Source organism: Triplophysa dalaica, chromosome 18 (assembly GCF_015846415.1).
Source record: "Triplophysa dalaica isolate WHDGS20190420 chromosome 18, ASM1584641v1, whole genome shotgun sequence".
Classification (NCBI taxonomy): Eukaryota; Metazoa; Chordata; class Actinopteri; order Cypriniformes; family Nemacheilidae; genus Triplophysa; species Triplophysa dalaica.
In genome coordinates this window covers 9136486-9153905 of record NC_079559.1, presented here as the reverse complement: position 1 = coordinate 9153905, position 17420 = coordinate 9136486, and the positions used below count along the sequence as shown (strand labels likewise).

The window sequence follows — 17420 nt, the reverse complement described above, 5'->3', positions numbered from 1 at the left end:
GCATTTCTCACATTCGGTAAACCCTTTGTGATCGCGGCCGATGTTGTTTTTCTCAGAGCTGTGGTCAGTGGGCATACCGCGTGTATGAGGATGTGGAGGAGCAGATGTCTTGGAGCAGGGCGTGTGAGAACGGCTCGGATTCAGAGGATGGCTGCACTAATGGAACAGGTAGTGTGCATGTGTGTGCGCACGCATGACTGACAGGTGCACAGAAGGCTATTGTGAAGATGAAAAGCAGTTGTATAAATAATAATGTTTTATCAACAGACTGAAAACTAACCTTTAAATGTGCACTAAAATAATTTTGTTCTTTATATTTTCTCAATGTTCAAGGTTCTGTTAGAAGGTTGGAACAGCTGTCCATCTCTGACGATGGTCCTTTGATCAGTCTCAACGTGGACAACGTTCACGTGGAACATGGGGTCGTGTACGAGTACGTCAGCACGGCAGGCATCAAACACTGCGTGCTGGAGAAGATGGTCGAGGCCAATGGTTGCTTCAGCCTGGCTGCAAAGGTCAGTGAAGGGTCAGGGTGATGACTCTTGTGTGTCATGAAACACCATTGATCCTATACATAGCATTCTTTTGACATGTTTAATGATAATTCTAGATGTCAGTTTGCTAAATAGAATTATTCAAAGCACATGCAACATCTGCCACAAAGATTTATTCGGCTATCATCAAAGGCAGTTTGTGAGATGTGTAATACGGAGTTCAGCCAGAAATGAAGATATGTCCTCATTCTTCACCCTCTTGCTATTCCAGACTTGTTTCTGATTTTTAAAATTTGCTTTTTGTTTAGATCTCATGTATATTTGTTGTTTATTGTCAGATACTGAAGGCTTTTGTGAAGGACGACAGTCAGTTTGTCAGGAGCTGCCGGCTGCTTATGTCTCAGAATGACAAGGTGGTGTCCATGCCACAGTTTGAGTTTCGAAACATCTGCGACACCAAAATGGAGAGCATCGAGAGACGCATCCACAGCTACGAACAGGTGTGACCTCTCCCGCATTCCATCTATTTGTGACCCCAGAGATATAAATTGTGAGTTGTGCATCATATGAAAGCTGAATAAATAAGCTTTCCATTGATGTATGGTTTGTTAGGATAGGACAATATTTGGCCGAGAGACAACTATTGATACTCTGTAATCTGAGGGTGCAAAAATAAATATATTGAGAAAGTTGTCCATCATAGGCGCTGTTGAAGGCCCTTGCCTTTGCAAGGAGAGTCTTCTTTAAGAAACATGTTTGTTTGAACACTCTCCATTGGCTGTAATGACATTGTGAAGAGTAGATGAACCCAAAAATAAAAATCATTTGCTTTATATAGATACCAAATTTGAGTGTGTAATTCCAAAATAGCGGCCAGGAGGGAGGGAAGTTTGGAGATGTGTTTGTGGCCATTTTTGTCTGATATATTTTCAATAGGAAATTTATTAAATATCTTCATGGAACACTTGTATATCATAATGATTTTTGGCATTAAAGAAAACGGATTATTTTGACTATTGCTACAAATATACCCCTCAATTTACAAATCAATGGTTTTGGGGTCCAGGGTCACATTTATCTCTTAAGATATTTTTGTGTGCGTATTTGTATTTAATACCCTCTCTCTATCGCTATCAGTTTGTGGAGGAGCTGCAGATGAAGGCCTGGCCCACGTTTAAGCAGGCGAGCACTAAGCCTCACGTTCTGAACTACATGGACTTTGTTCCCACCAACTGTCACCTGAACCTGATGCAGGTGTCCTGCCCCAAGAACACCTCCTCAGTTGGCCGAGCCTTCAGCATCCGTTTCGGACGCAAGAACTCCTTCTTCGGCCTCGATCCAGACCAAGGTGTGTGACTTTCTAGAGAAGAAGATGCTTTAAATTGGTAAAACTGCTACGTTATAGTCCCTAAATTGCTTTCTTGAATATGGATTGAACACATGGGCTCAGCTAACCAAACCTCACCCTTGTGATCATTGAAAGTTGTAAAATAGTAATTAAGCCGTACAGTAGAAACCACACAGGGCTTGTAAAAACCATGGCATGGTATTCCCAAAGCAATCCAAAGCTTTTTAAAGCTTTCAGGTTAATAAAACACCTCCATCAGGCCACCATTAAGATGCCATTAGACCATGAGTAGCTTTTAGTGAAGTCATTGTCCCAAAGGCCCACTGTCTTCATCTCTTCTCATCACTGTTTGATTTTTGTTTACGACTCCTGAGACTTTATTTAAAAAGCATGTCTGGCTTTCATTGGCTGGCGTTGAATATATTTGAATGCATCTTGAAGTTCAACAAGGCAAATCTGAGTCCGGTGAAGCTATTCCATCTGGCTCGTGTTTTTTGGCTCCACCTGCTCAGAATGCTTCAGTCTAGCCATCGCGTGTAATCGAGAAAGGAACCGAACTTTGCTTTGTCCGTTCTCAGTGTGCAGGGTTTGGCTGCACATCTGCTCTGCAGTTGTCTCATGGTCGGAGATGTTTCGCATTCCTCTTGTATACTTCTCTTCGGAGCCTCATGGTCCACGGCTTTACCACATTCAAGAGTATGCTTCACTGCATCTAAAGGCTTTGAGGCATTTCATTCTTCTGTTTTCTCGAGTTAAGCTCTTTTACAAAACCTGCTGAGGTACATACCCGGAGAGCATTTTAATGTCAGCAGGAAGGCTGTTCCAAAGGGTAGTCTGCATTATTATGCCACCTTCTGAGATGTCTACCCTTGGGCAAAATTCATGGCATTATCACGAGTATTCTTCATAGGAAAGACAATCCCACAATGCTTTGCATTCTGCATATGTTTTATATGGAAAAAGCATTTAATGAAAGGGGTTATGCTGTTGCACACTTTATGCTCTTGTTAAACTATATTGAGACGGATAGCATATACTAGATCTCGATGAATTACTAGTCAAGTCATGCCTCCCCATGTCTTATCCCAGCTCAAGACTTTTCAATTATCTCAACTGACGCTATCGATTACTGACAATCGTTTTTCTTCCTGCAGCTAATCTGAATCCAATGTCTCACGCCGTACACTGTGTGACCAGCATGGCGGCCCCTTCTTGGAGCTGTCTGAGTTCAGATGAAGAAACGGAGGAGGGAGATGGTGGGGCGGAGAACGGCAGGAGGCAGGAAGAAGGGGGTCTCAGTTTCCTCCTCAAACAGGAAGACACCGAGAGCCAGGACAATTATATTTTCCTATACAATCGACTGGACACCGCCGTGCGAGAGATGAAGCAATACGTAGCCCAGATTGATGTGTAAGTGATGACGTAGTGAGACTGCATTGCAAGCAGCTGGTTAGGTTGTTTAGCAGCGTATTTATAAAGCACATTGTTTCGACCGTACATTTTGTTCCCACGGTCACAGAAAACTATGGAGGTACCGGGGAAGTCATTGAAATGAATGCAATTAATACATAACTTATATACGTACTAGTGGTTGGCCGTTAACGGCGTTAACGTGCTGCGTTAACGCGAGACTCTTATCGTGCGATAAAAAAAATGTCGCCGTTAATCTATTCTCAAAGTTGGGTTGGGAGCTGGGTCTATACTACGAAAGCTATGATGACTTTCACCTTGATATTTTAGCGCGGATGTATACCAGCTTAATTGCACTGTACTGGGCCGAGAACGAGATTTTTCAACTCGCGTGATTCGCGCAATTCGCGTCATTAGCACCACCTCATCATCTCATGACCAGGGCTTCATTCGCGCGATTCGCGCCGCAAGTAGGTCTATTGCGTCTTTGCATTGATTTAACACGTAAATAACTCGCGCTTGACGCGCCATTCGCGTTTGGTCTGAACACAACATAACGTTACTGTGAAATTACCACATCAAACGTGACGTGCTAACATGGATGCAGCTTTGAAGCCGCCGGGTTGCTTCAGGGAAAATTTATTTTTAAGAAGCTTCCCAATGGAAACATCGACAAGACTAAGGTTGTTTGCACCTTGTGCAATGCGGAATTGGTTTAAAAAAAAAAAACTTTCACTCAACAGGTAGTGGTCTAGCTTTAGTTGAAACCAGAAAATTTGTATTGGCACCTAATGTATTATGGCTCCTGTATGACATATAGCTTGTTGCTACCTCACTCTTTGTAAATTGATTTGGATAAAAGCGTCTGCTAAATGGCTAAATGTAAATGTACTGTAGGAGCTCTTCCAGTCTCAAGTACCACCTAAACGCAAAGCATCCCTTAGCTAATGCGTTATTGAACATAATTTATTTTCATCACCAATTATCATAGTAGAACAGCTTTCTCAAGCAGTTTGTGATGCATCTTGGAAACAGAAGATGAGCCCCTGGTCTAATGCGCCACCTGGCTTAAGACACCAGTTCTCAAAGACTTACTTTTAGTCATTATTTGGGTAGCACACATATTCTGAATGCCTTCGGCAGAATTCAAATGAGCCATTTTAATCTAGATTAATTCCAAAATTAATCTAGATTAATCTAGATTAAAAAAAAATAATCTATGCCCACCACTAATACGTACATAAGGTTTCCTGTTCATTTTTGTAGTTAAAGCAGTTATAAGGAACAGTCTGGAAACATAATGGAAACGTTAAAAGAACCTCGTTTGAAACGATTGTTTGTTCGTCACTTTAAATTCTCAGTTGGTCTCATTAGAGTGGTTTTAAAACCCTCATCTTTCAGGTGCTGAACTTCTAGACTTCAGGATACTCTTTTATAACCGCATATAAATATTTATGGGTGTGACAGAAACGAAAAACACAAAGTTGAAGCCATAACAGACGACTTCAGCGGATTTCCACAAGCTCTCCACAGGAAGCGATGTTTGTTATTCAGCAGCTACAGAAGCATGTGCTGAAGTTAATTGTCAGTGAAAGTCATTTTTCATTCTCCCCACACTGTCTTGTCTCATAAAAGCAGTCCATAAATAAAATGAAAACAAACAAAAAGATCGGAGTCTTGAGATTTATGTTTTCGATATTAAAATAAAAAAGGAAATTTGATAATGATCCCTTGTTTTTGCACAAACGCTCTGTTGGTGATTTCCAGGAACAAGTGTCATTAATCTCGAACGAAAGAAGCAACCATGTACGGGTTTAGTGTGTTTGTTGTTTTTCCAGGAGACTTTCATAATTTAATGTTAAACTCAGAACAGTGTTTATGTTTGCCTCTGTTTTATAGCTTCTCTAAACATGTCTGTTTGATCTTAGACTCCTGTCATCCATAACCGGACCGACCCAGCCACAGGGTTCTGAACCACCCTCATTCGAGAACTCCTCCTCGACCCCTCCCATACCAGAGGAGACGGACCAAGACAAGACGGAGCACGGAGGGAACAAGAGAGTGTGCTTCAAAGTGAACGAAGACGACCAGGACGATTCTGGCCATGACACCATGAGCTACAGAGACTCCTACAGGTGGGCAAAAGATAAGCAATAAAAAAAGTGTACATTACAATCCCACCATTAAAGAATGTCTCAAATTTACTTAAAGGGACAGTTCACCCAATAATAACAATTCTGTCATGATTTACTCGCCCTCAAATTGTTACTAAACTCTATTAGTTTCCTTGTTCTGTTGAATACAAAAGAAGACATTTTGAAGAATGTGTGACACTTAGCAGTTGTGGGGCACCAGTGACTAGCATTTGAGTTCAGCAAAACAACAAACGTAAAACAGCTTTGAAACAACTTGAGGGCTGAGTAAATGAAGACAGAATTGTCTTTTTTGGGTGAACTGTCCCTTTAAGTAAACAAAAGTACAGTTCACTATATAATATGTACAGTATATATAATGAAAGAAATGTTCTATTTGAAATAATCATACAAGAAACACAATTTTTCCTCATTTATGATCAAAAGCTATTCTCACATATATTTCCATGGTTGAGTGTTCATATGACATGCATGGGAGATGATATATAATCCAGTTCTCCTCCAACACACACGAAGCAGACAGTGAGGGAGTGAGACGGCGCTTGTGTACTCGTGTCTGCTCCTGGTGTCAAACACATGTTGCTAAAACAGACACATAGATGAAAAACATCCCTCACAGAGAACCTGTTGTGCCATAGCAACCCAGAGTCTGCCGACACACTGCTGAGACGCCCTCTTAACCACTAAAGAATACAGACGTCACCATTGTTATATCACTGTTATATGGACCGGACTTTGTTTGCATTTCAGATTTGACAGAGATGAGACCGACCACAAACAGCCTGTGGGTTTCTGCTTCTGGTGGGAGAGGTGGACGTCCGTCCTTACTCTCCCTATCATTATGTGGCGTTCCACTGTAAAACCCTGTTTCTCCGTGTTGAGATGAGCTCATGTACAGCTGCAGCAGTCGTGTTTTATAGATGGAAACATTTTTCCTCTATTTATGTGTGAATACTGTAGGAAGTCAAGGGGCTGAATTTGTCTGCGGGGATGAATCTTGTTATCGTGAAAAGATGATTGTTGTTAGAATGTGAATGCTGAGGAGATTAAAAGGATAAATATGAAGGAATGTTTTCTCTCTTCTCTCTCTCTCTCTCTCTCTCTCACACTTCTTACATCTTGGAATATTGTGACCTGTCGCAACAGTATCTGCTTCCATTTTTGGTTTGTGGTGGCACTAAATTTGGTCTTTCTTCTCTCAGTGGGGTGTGGAAAGGGAACTTGGTTAGTACAGGACTGGGTGGTAGTGTCTGTTTTCCCCTATATAGCTTTGGGAGCAAAATTCTTTTTAGGTTTCACCGTCTTAGGATAAACATGACAATGTTGATTCCAATGGGTGCAATATAAAAGTGGAGCACTGTTGATGTTTAAATTATTGCGGCTGTTGAAATGGCTTTAGCTCATAGTCACTTATACTGGTTGAATAGCAGGATCATGGGAGATGTTTGTTTAACCGTAAATGTCTTTGTCCTTTGGCATTTGTTCATTTTCTTGGTCCTAATATTCCAAGTTCAGCTATATTGGATGCAAAGCCTTTTTGGCATGGGTGAATACACTAGCCTCAAAGAGTTTTATCCTTTAACCAGTCGGTCCAAAGCGATGAGGTCAGTTCCATTTAAGTTCTCACAGATGTTCTACAAAAATGACCACAGGTGGAGTTAATCACATGACCTATAGGAATGTTTCCACTGAAGCCTAAAATGCCCAGATAAGATTTTGCCTTAATTTTGAGATTTATCTATTGTTTTAACATCGCAATTGTAACTATTTTAATTGAATGTCTTGGACTCTTTCAATGCTAACATTTTACAGGTTGTATTTTGTTAACAACTAACTTTTACAGCATTTATTAATCATAGTTCATTTTAATTTCAGAATTGACAAATAGGTTTTCAAATAAAAAAGTTACTGTTTACACACAATAGTGAATGCACAATGAACTAACATTTTACAATTATGACATGAACAAAGATAAACAAACAAAAAATACTATTTTCCTCATTGTTCATGTTAGCTAAAGCATTTACTAATGTTTACGAACAAAAAAAACATAAAGTGTTACCCTTTCAATCAAAAAAATCCAATCTTGAAATGGGGATATTACTCAAAGTAACGACATTTCTAATGATGTGATTGTTTGTATTTTTCAGTGAATGTAACAGCAACCGGGACTCAGTCTTGTCGTACACAAGCGTCCGGAGCAACAGTTCTTACCTGGGCAGCGATGAGATGGGCTCAGGTAACTGTCTTCTGTCACATGTCATTATAGTTTTGACAGCGATGATTGTTTTTAGGAAAACACTATAATCCTCTATGTGGTTTTTCAGGAGACGAGCTGCCATGCGATATGCAGTTTCCTCTAGACAAGCAAGATAAACTGCACGGATGTTTGGAACACCTTTTCAATCAAGTACATTGATTATTTCCCTCATAAATACTCAGTTTAATTCAAATTGAATAATCGCTTCGTAACCCGTTTGTTTCCGCTTCTATTTCTGCTCTTCATCGATATGTCCTATCTTTTCTTCGTCTCCCACAGTAAAGTTTATCACATTATCCCTTATCTTCCAGCTTCTTTGACCACCGCTTTGACCTTTAAACTTTTGCCTCTTGCACTCTTTGAATCTATCGCCTTTCAAAGGCCAACAGATTTCAACCCCCTATCCATTTCTCCCCAAGCCCAGATATCAATAATGGCTCTTGAATTCAGTGTAGACAGGTTGCATGTGGACAGACTCAAACCAGCAGGCCTGGATTAGAGCGAGCTTGTACTTCATATCTTCTGTTAGCACAGGATGTGAGGTGTAACTGTGCTTGTTTCATTCTCAGGTCGACTCCATCAACAGTCTTCTGAAGGGCTCTGTCATGAGCAAAGCCTGCGAGGAAACCAAGCATTTTCACACCGACCACAATCAGCCAGGTAACGCCCGGTCGGGGTGTGCACGCATGTGCTGTATTTGAATGCGGGCTATGTTTAGAAACTCTTGAGGGATGTGTGTCTGGAGTGTTCAGGTTGTCCGTTAAAGTGCACAAGGGTGTGTGTGTGATTCAGTTTGCGTGTTTCACACCTCGACACGCGAGGGTACCGAACTAGTATTTCCCTTGTGCTTTATGTATTTACGGGTGTGCGTACTGTAATTAGACCCTGCAAGTTTGTATTCACCGTGTGACAAATTCTGACCTTTTCAAGTGTTTTAACACTTTGCAGACTGCACACATTTGAGACTCTCACACTTATCTTTTTATCTCAACAGAGTTTCGGAACACAGATGACTGGACTGCACGCTGGAGGTGCGTCCTGCACAAGAACATCCAGGAGGACCCTTGGAACCTGCCCAGTTCCATCAAATCTCTAGTGAACAGTCTTCATCGCTTTGTAGAAGGTATTTTCAATCCTGAACAATGTTTGCAGACAGCGTAAAGTCTAAATTAACACTATACACTTTTTTAAACCAGTCTGTGTTGTTGGTTTTGTTAAAGTGATAGTTCACCCAAAAATGAAAATTTCAATTTCTTTCAAATCTGTATGACTTTATTTCTTCTGGAGAACACAAAAGAAGACATTTTGAAGAAAGTTGGTAACCGAACAGCACTGGACCGCATTCACTTCTATTGTTTGGACACAAAACCAATGCAAGTGAATGGTGGCAAGTTAACAACGGTATTCAAATATCTTCTTTTGTGTTCTGCGGCAGAAAGTAATACAGGTTAAAATGACAGTAAATGATGACGGGATTTTCATTTTTGGGTGAATTATCACTTTAAATGTAAAGTAATAAAACCAGCTTCTCAACTTTGACAGCATACTGTTAGATTATGTATTATTAATTATTATATTATTTATTATTTCCTGAAAAGTAGCAGTTTTGACTATTATTTGAAAGATCATTAATTTTATGTCTAATTATTCTGTCATTTAAGTCGAATAACTTGCTTCCCCTTTTCAGACAACATTTCTTTTTGGCTCCTAACCCAGTTGGTCTTTAAGTTAATAGAAAGTTTTGTTTGTTTAATATTTTGACACGGTAAAAGGATTTGAAAATGCAAGACAGATATATTTTCCTACATGTTAAGTATTTGAACGTAATTTGCTTTGCTCTGTGTTGTATTTATAACTGTGACTGTGTTTTAGATGGAAGGAGTCAGCTCTTGTTGGCGTTGCTTAAATGCACAGGTTAGTAACACCTGGATGTTAATATTACTCTTGTGTTGAACTTGATCCTTCTGGCTCTATTTTTTTATAACATTTATCCATCCAGAAAATGCGCAAATTCTTGTTCCTATATCATCATCTGTATAAGATTTTCAAAAAGGACCCTCGACCCAAACCCAACTACTGTTCTGGACTCTCTTCTGTTTATGTTCTTAACAAAGGAGTGTTTTATTGGAATTTTGTAGCTGGGAGTGTGTGTACAGTATGCTCGCGTGTGTTATGCCAAGTTGGGGTAGGGCGTGGCTGTTTGCGAGATTCTGAAGGAGCAGTAGACGGAGATTAAGTGAGAATGGAGAGAGTGGGTTTGTCCCGGGGGGTCTGTGGTGGGAGACATATGGAAGCTGTTGAGCGTTTGCTTTGGAATCCGATCTAGAGCCCCGCTTTACACAGACACCCGTTCCCACCCAGAGCTACATTGAAGCCCACCATCTGCTTAATTTATTACACAATCTGAGCGTGACTTACATTGGGTTTAAAATATTTGCAATTCCTCTGTAACTGATGGGACTTGTATGAATGTAGAACAGTAAATTAAAGCTTATTAGAAGTTTGCTGAATTAAAAAAAAATACATGGAAACGCACACATCTTAATAATAATTTTCTTTTCCCTTTCTGTCAGACACAGAACTCCAGTTGCGGCGAGATGTTATATTCTGTCAAGCCCTGGTGGGGGCGATGTGTGCGTTGGCTGAGCAACTTGTCAACGCGTTGAACCTGCGTTTCAACAATAACGGAGAATACGAGGAGGACAGTAAAGAGGTCAGCCGAAAGTGGCTAGAACAGATCTCCACAATTGGGGTGCTCTTTAACTTCCAGTCCACGCTGTCTCCACACATGGTAAGACTGTCAGACATTTAGTGTCCTGTGCATTCCCTGGGATTCAAACCCCTCGGCCTTGGTGTTGCTAGTCTCATGCTATACCATAATCACTGTTAGTTTAAAGGTAACAATGAACTGATAAAAATGATACACAAGAAAGCCAATAAAGGGGCTATAGTGTAACGTTATCATAACCTAACCCAAACTGTTGGTCAGCATTCTTGGAATTTTATCTCAGCCTGATGACGTAAAGACTAAACCCAAACTATCACATGCTAGACCTCACTGAATTCCATTTAACCTCAAGGGTTTCTCTGCAACTGGGAGCTAATCGCATCAAAGTTTCAGTTCTTTATGAGACGTTATAATGCAGCGTTAAAGTCAAATACTGTACTATAGTATCCTGTTTATGCACGAATAACTCAAAAACGGTTTCTATTTACAGAAAAAAGAGAGAATCATGCTGGAAGACACAAAAGCAACTCTGCAGGATCTGGAGAAAGTCACCGTCTTATTCCGCCCACTGGAGAACGAGTGTCTCGTCCCAAGTATGATAGCACATACATTAACACATGGACTGTCAATCTTAGTGCCTATAGAAATTAGATCAACTGTATATTTGTAAAGCTGTTAAAATGAAGGATGTGATTTCTGTTTTCCACAAAATATACATTTTATAAATGTATTTAGTGTGCAAGATTGGAGTCTGTAAGCCATGACTGCCCTCCAGCAACCAAAAAATCCTTTCCTTTCCATAAATAGAATTACATCCACTCCCTTTTATGAAAAAGCGGTATGATTTCACTAAAAATGACAAGCCAAAACTGTCATCCGTTTATAGCATCCCCCCTCCCCACACACACTTCCCCTCTCGGCGCAAACACACACACCCTCCAGATGTCCTCTTTGGGAATGTCAGCACAGTTAGCACTTATCTGGGCTCTTCTGCTTGGGTTCGAGTTATTCAGAGGAAGGATTTCCAGCTTTTTTCTGTTTGTTTCTGCTTCAGAGGTGTTTTTGTTGCAAGGTCAACTGAGTCAATCTCTGAATAGTACAAATGTAAACAGCTCGGCTGCTTTCCCTGATTCACACATCTGCAAGGTTTTGTTTTTAACTCATCCCGTTGAGTTCACTACATCTCAATGTGGGCGAACACTGATAATAACATGCAGGTGCACAGACTTTTAAACAAACAACATAAGGGAAAAATATTAAAATCACTCTGAAGTCAAAAAGCGAATGCTTAAAGGTGCAGTTTGTAAGAAATTTGCTGTAAAGTATCCAAAAACCTCTAAGCTAGTGTTAGATATTTTGTTCAGATGAGTACTTATAATATCTCAAATGTTTCCAACTACTTGTAAATCGTGAGAAAATCGCCATTCTAAAGAGTGATACGGGGCTGTGAAGTCGCCTGATAATGGCGTCAAATCTGCATTCCCCGTTGTTACCGCTTTTACTGACGTAGAAACCGCATGACAACAGTGTTGAGGACAGATGAGGAAGTAGTGTCTATCGTCTAGCAAGCCCCTAACTTGTTCCGAGCAGTCACTCGATCATTTCCAACAATTATAAGACTTGACCTCATCTACTAACATGATTTATTGTTCACGTCTGATTGATGGCCATCAGCGGTGGAGTTCAAGACAACAGATCCCATCATTCCACGCCCCTTCACAGCGCCATCAAGCTGCGGCATTGTTGTTGTTTTGATTGTGCGCCCTCTAACGGCGTTTTTTTACAAACTACACCTTTAATGTCTCAAATTGGATCTTCTCTTTCACAGACACATCAGTGCATTATCAGGTGGAAGGTAATCGGCAGGCCATCAGGGTGACCATGTTCCTGGACAGGTGTCAGTTCAGCGAGCTGCCAACTCGACTGCAGAACGGAGGCTCTCTGAAACTTCAGGCTGTTTTTTTCACGAGAGGTACGGACATGGATATTTTACACTGGATATTTTCCTTTTAGCATCATAAACATAGTTTTAAAGGTAAAGTTCACCCAAAAATGACAATTCTGTTATCATCTACTCACCCTATTGTCATTTCAACCCTGTACGAATTTCTTTTGCAAAACACAAAGAAAGATATTTTGAAAATGTTCAGAAACCGAGCAGTGTGGTAACCCATTCACAAGCATTCAAAATCTGTATGACTCTTACTTCTATGGAACGTAAGATTTGTTTCATACAATGGAAGTCATTGGGGTCCAATGCTGTTTGGTCACAAACATTCTTCAAAATGATAATAATGTGTTCATACAGTACAAGTTTGGAGTGACACGAGGGAGCGGAAATGAAGGAAACAAGTATTTTAGCGCCATCTAGTGGTAACGTGGAAACACTACAAATTGTTAAATTCTGAATTATTTGTTTATTAGGGCTGGAGAAACCAGAGGGTGTGCTGTCTCAGGATTTCGTCGCCATGGAAGAGTTTCAACAGCGCACAAATGCTCTGTCACTGGAAAAGGTCAAAGGTTATTACCGCAAACTCAGGTAAAGCCCTGCTATATTTCATTTGAGCATATGAAGTGACCCTAAAACTGTTTAATATGCATTAAATGTGCACATTTTATTCTGTGTTTTCTGGATATTCTAACATGAAAACTTATCTTTTATCATTTCTAATGGGTTTTAATGTTATTTTAAGGGCTTTTTATCTGGAGAAGTCTAATTCAGACTCAAATTCCACAGCCATGAAAATTGACCAGGTTGGTATATATTATAACCCTCTATAGCTTGTGTGTCTCTGTTGTGTTTCTATCCATTTCTATACAAGTTAACAAGAACTCATTCAAAATGCAGAAATAAAAATATTACGGTCTTGAATCTTTCCCCAGCTTCTCCGGCCGCTTAACACCTTGGATGACCTCTGTCGGCTCATGCAGACATACATGAACGTCAAAGCCAGTGCTGCAGGGTCAACCGTCAGGCATCAGCGTTCTGCAGGTCTCCTCTGAGCTCTGCAGCCGTCTGGGGGCGTGTCAAATCACCATGTGTGCCACTGGGATGCAGAGGTACAGTATCAGTGGAGAAACAAAATGAAGGTTGCCTTCGATCTTTTAGTCGATCTTGATACCGCAGATAAATATAAACTTGAGGAACGAACCCCAGTGCTCAAGTTTCAGCTGTATTTGAATTCATTTTTACTATCTTTTGATGCAAATACTTTGTCACTTTCAGTACCTACGAAGAATATGTTAAATTATATATGTATTATAAATAAACCCCCTGAGGGTTGCAGACCCACTGTTGAAGACCCATGTTTCTGTACCTTACAGGTGCACTCTGACTGTATCACTGGAGCAGGCTGTTACTCTAACCAGAAACCACGGCCTCATGCCCCGCTGTCTCATGCAAACCATGGACATCATGCGAAAACAGGTACATGACACAAAGCTATCGGCTATAATGTCATCAACCAATAATGTGCCTTGTTCATGGAAAGAGTAGGGTTAACAATTTATATTTCAAATATTTGTGTATAAAACAGTATAAGACACAAATAACAACAAACCAGTAGAACATATTCAGAACCAGTCATCTGTGCTATTATTCCTGATAAACAAACTTTTCTTCACAGGGCACCAGAGTGGAGATCTCTGCCAAAAATCTCAGAGTAATGGACCAGATGCCCCCTTTTGCTCCCAGGTATCAATTTCACTTCTGCGGAGTTATGTTCTTTAGGACCGCATTGAACATTTGTGTTAAATCTTTTTTTAACATCTTCACAGGCTCTTCAGGTTGTGTTTACCACCTTCTGATGGAGATCTTTGAATTAGAGACGTGTCCCTCAGACCTCCTGGTTGCCGAGAGATATCAAGACTGGCTTAAAGAGCTCTTATTCATTATTAAACCATCTCGCTCCTGAGCAGCCTCATCCAGAGAGGTCTGGCTCGGGTCAGGGAAACCACAAAAGCCCGGCCATCTTTATCTGCTGCTCCGGCAGATGAGAAAATCGCTAATGCTAACTTTGCTAATATCTGCTAGCTGTGTCTGCCCACATTTCTACATTGTTGGAGTTCCATCAAGCGCATTCTGGACTGCACGTCAGAGAACAGATGCGAATCGCTCGGTCCTCCAGTTAAAGGCTGTTTTGTTTCTTACTCTGCCTTTGACTGCAATCTTAGTCGGCATGTAGGTGGGTACGGTTTGGTTTGTGGATGGTGGGGTTCCGCTCAGAAAGGTGGTGATTATGTGCAATTACTGTAGCTTAGCATGAGTGTGTGTGAGCACTATGTGACAGGAGGTGGCGTTCTCTCACTTTCTCTCACTTATCAGGTATTATGACATTACTGAAGTCATTCCAGCTACATGGACCAGCCTGAGGCTGTTCTAAATCTTCATTCTTATCCGTCCTGTGTTTTATTATTCTGTTAAATGACACGATTTTATTATAGTTCAACTTCTCATTTATTGAAGGATAGCAGGGAACACGATGGGAGGCGTACAAAAAGTTTCACTGTAATCAAAGTGTTGATATTGAAGGCAGAAAAGGTTTATCGATCAACTACGGTTGATAAGCTAAAAGAAGTTGGGTGTCCCTGGTGTAGAGCACTTTTTACCGATGCTTTGTTACGGTGTGCTGGTGTTTTGAGTAGGACAATAAAACGCTTGTGTTCTTCATCATCAGTGTTTGTTAAACATACTGCACACGATGAGAATAAAGCACAAGCAAAAGGGAACATTGAAAATAGATACAGTAGACTTTTATTTTTTATTTAGGTAAATATATATATATATATGTATCAGAGGGATACGCAGACGCTTTTGGCAACCGCAGTGCTATAATTTAAAGAGTATTAATAATGTTAAAACAAACAATGTAATATGTACAACTTTCATTTTGTATACTTGGTGTATATTTGGATATAGGAAACTTTTTTGTGCTTACATAATGTGTTCAATATTTAAATTTCTAACTGCGGTCAGTAACCGAGAAGGCCTGGGAATTTAACAGTATCTAGTTTAGCTAACGTTAGTTAGTACAGTATTTGCGATGGGCTTTTGTACTGCGCAAAATTTGTTTAAGTCTACATTTTTAATATATTGTTATATATGTGATCTTTATTGATCTTAACGGTTGACTTGCTGTATTTACGCATCTATATTGTTAAATGGAGGTGAGTAAATATAATAATCTCGTCACTGTATATGGCAAAAGTTTACTTGTATTTTAGCTTAGCCCATCTCACGCATATTAGCATGACAGTTAGAGGCTGCGACTTAAGACTGTTTCACATCTTATAATGACAAGATAGTTTAGAAAAGTAATACTTGGATTGATGTTAAATCTGCGTTCAACCTAAACTATCCAATTTGAAGATTTACGGTCTTAAGAGTTTTTATTTGGTCTTCAAATATCGAACAAGTTAGCAAGCATTACTGTTGTGTTTAATGAACAAAATCTTAGCGTGTTTATTTGTATGTTTTGAAAGTCTTGATTGTTGCTTTGTTAAACACACTTTATAGTGCCCATATGAAACCTAGTGAAATCTAGTGAAACCCAAAGACAGAGCATTAGTATGTTCCTATCACTGTATGTTAAAATCTCAGGTTTCTGCTTTATCTTGGTCCATTATTGCGCAGTTAGCTTCCCCTTTGAAAAGCTGTCATCAGAAGTAACATCACTAATATGCAGGGGCGGTTCTAGGGGGAATATCATTTCAGATTTAGGGGGGCACTGGGGTGGCCAAGTGTGCTGACACTGAACACCCCATAAATCTGGAATGATATTTCACAAAACAAAGCAATTTTGAGCTGAAGTTCTTTTCAAATGAAAAATGACAGAAAAATAATCATGACAAAAAATCTTAGTGTTCCCCCTAAAACCTCATGTGGTCCCTGCCTGGCCCCACCAGTTACGGTGGCCTGGAACCACCATTGCAAATAAGTGAACTGAAACATGGCATGCTATATTTTTTTCTTGACCTAGTGGTATTAAGTTCATATTTGCCAATTTTCTGCCTCAACTTAAAGTGTACTTTTAGTTCAAAGAGCAGAAAATCTATGTAATGGTGCTTATAAATCAAGCCTTTCTATTGTGGGGCTTAAAGTTTTTTTAGTGTTTACCTCCGTTTCGGTTTACTTTTTTAACAATTTAAAATCATGTTTTAATCACTCTGACTATTTTTATTATACAGTGTGAACACCTTAAACAAAACTCACTGGTGGAGTTTTGGAGTACACAAAACCGTTACTTTTCATAGCTTAACTCATCATATTTTACAATGTTTGAGTCTCATGTCCTTCCTACTGTACATTGCAATTTGTTCATTTGGGTCTTAAACGCTTGCTGGTTATGTCAGCATACAGTTGTTTTAACACAATGTAGAATTAAAATAATTGTGTTGTTTCTCTTTCTGAGGTTATGTAATATTTTCCACACATAGTAAAGAAAATAAATCCAGGGGCCTGGAGCCTTTGTCTCCTAACAGGTGTAAAATAGTCAAATAATGCCCAAGACTCGATGTGCTTTCCCTTCTGTGAAAATGTAAGAATGCAGCCCTAATAACAGTTTGGTGATTTAATAGCTCATTTCAGTTTGACTGGAGTAATCTTTAAAGCTCTGTTAAATATTTCTCTGCTGTACGGAATGCATTGCTAATATCAAACAAACAAAATAAAATATGTTTATAAATTATTTCTGACTTGTCATTGATGGAGATGGAAAGCACTGGATGAAGAATACAATATCTATAATGAACTGTTTAAGCAAATCTATTTTTGTTTTTGCAAAGAAAGATAATTTCCAAATTAACTTTAATGAGGGAAAATAAATCAACCCTTTCTCGAAAACGTCCCATTTAAAGTTTTTTTGTTTTTTTACTTGTCAAGAATCGACAATGACTCCCTACGTGAAATAAATAAACCCCCTTTTTATTGTGCTGTTTGGAGGAGACCAAAGTTCCTTGTGTGTTTTTTGTAAGAGTGATGTAAATAGCTATTAATAATGTAATACTGCAAAACACTATCTGATAGTTG

The 17420-nt window shown here is 39.6% G+C and overlaps 1 protein-coding gene across 1 annotated transcript in view; it reads left to right on the top strand.

The window, feature by feature from the left end:
* prex1 (phosphatidylinositol-3,4,5-trisphosphate-dependent Rac exchange factor 1) overlaps positions 1 to 17079 on the top strand; it is a 64004-nt gene extending 46925 nt beyond the window's left edge. Inside the window, 21 exon segments of the mRNA XM_056773231.1 lie at positions 57 to 168; positions 334 to 515; positions 833 to 994; positions 1632 to 1842; positions 2997 to 3252; positions 5181 to 5387; positions 7556 to 7644; positions 7733 to 7815; positions 8235 to 8325; positions 8660 to 8788; positions 9538 to 9579; positions 10239 to 10456; positions 10884 to 10986; positions 12222 to 12365; positions 12818 to 12932; positions 13087 to 13147; positions 13277 to 13351; positions 13353 to 13453; positions 13718 to 13820; positions 14020 to 14087; positions 14171 to 17079. Of these exon segments, the coding sequence (XP_056629209.1) occupies positions 57 to 168; positions 334 to 515; positions 833 to 994; positions 1632 to 1842; positions 2997 to 3252; positions 5181 to 5387; positions 7556 to 7644; positions 7733 to 7815; positions 8235 to 8325; positions 8660 to 8788; positions 9538 to 9579; positions 10239 to 10456; positions 10884 to 10986; positions 12222 to 12365; positions 12818 to 12932; positions 13087 to 13147; positions 13277 to 13351; positions 13353 to 13453; positions 13718 to 13820; positions 14020 to 14087; positions 14171 to 14213 (2595 nt within the window). The 3' untranslated portion in view covers positions 14214 to 17079.
* The last annotated feature ends 341 nt before the right edge of the window (positions 17080 to 17420 follow it).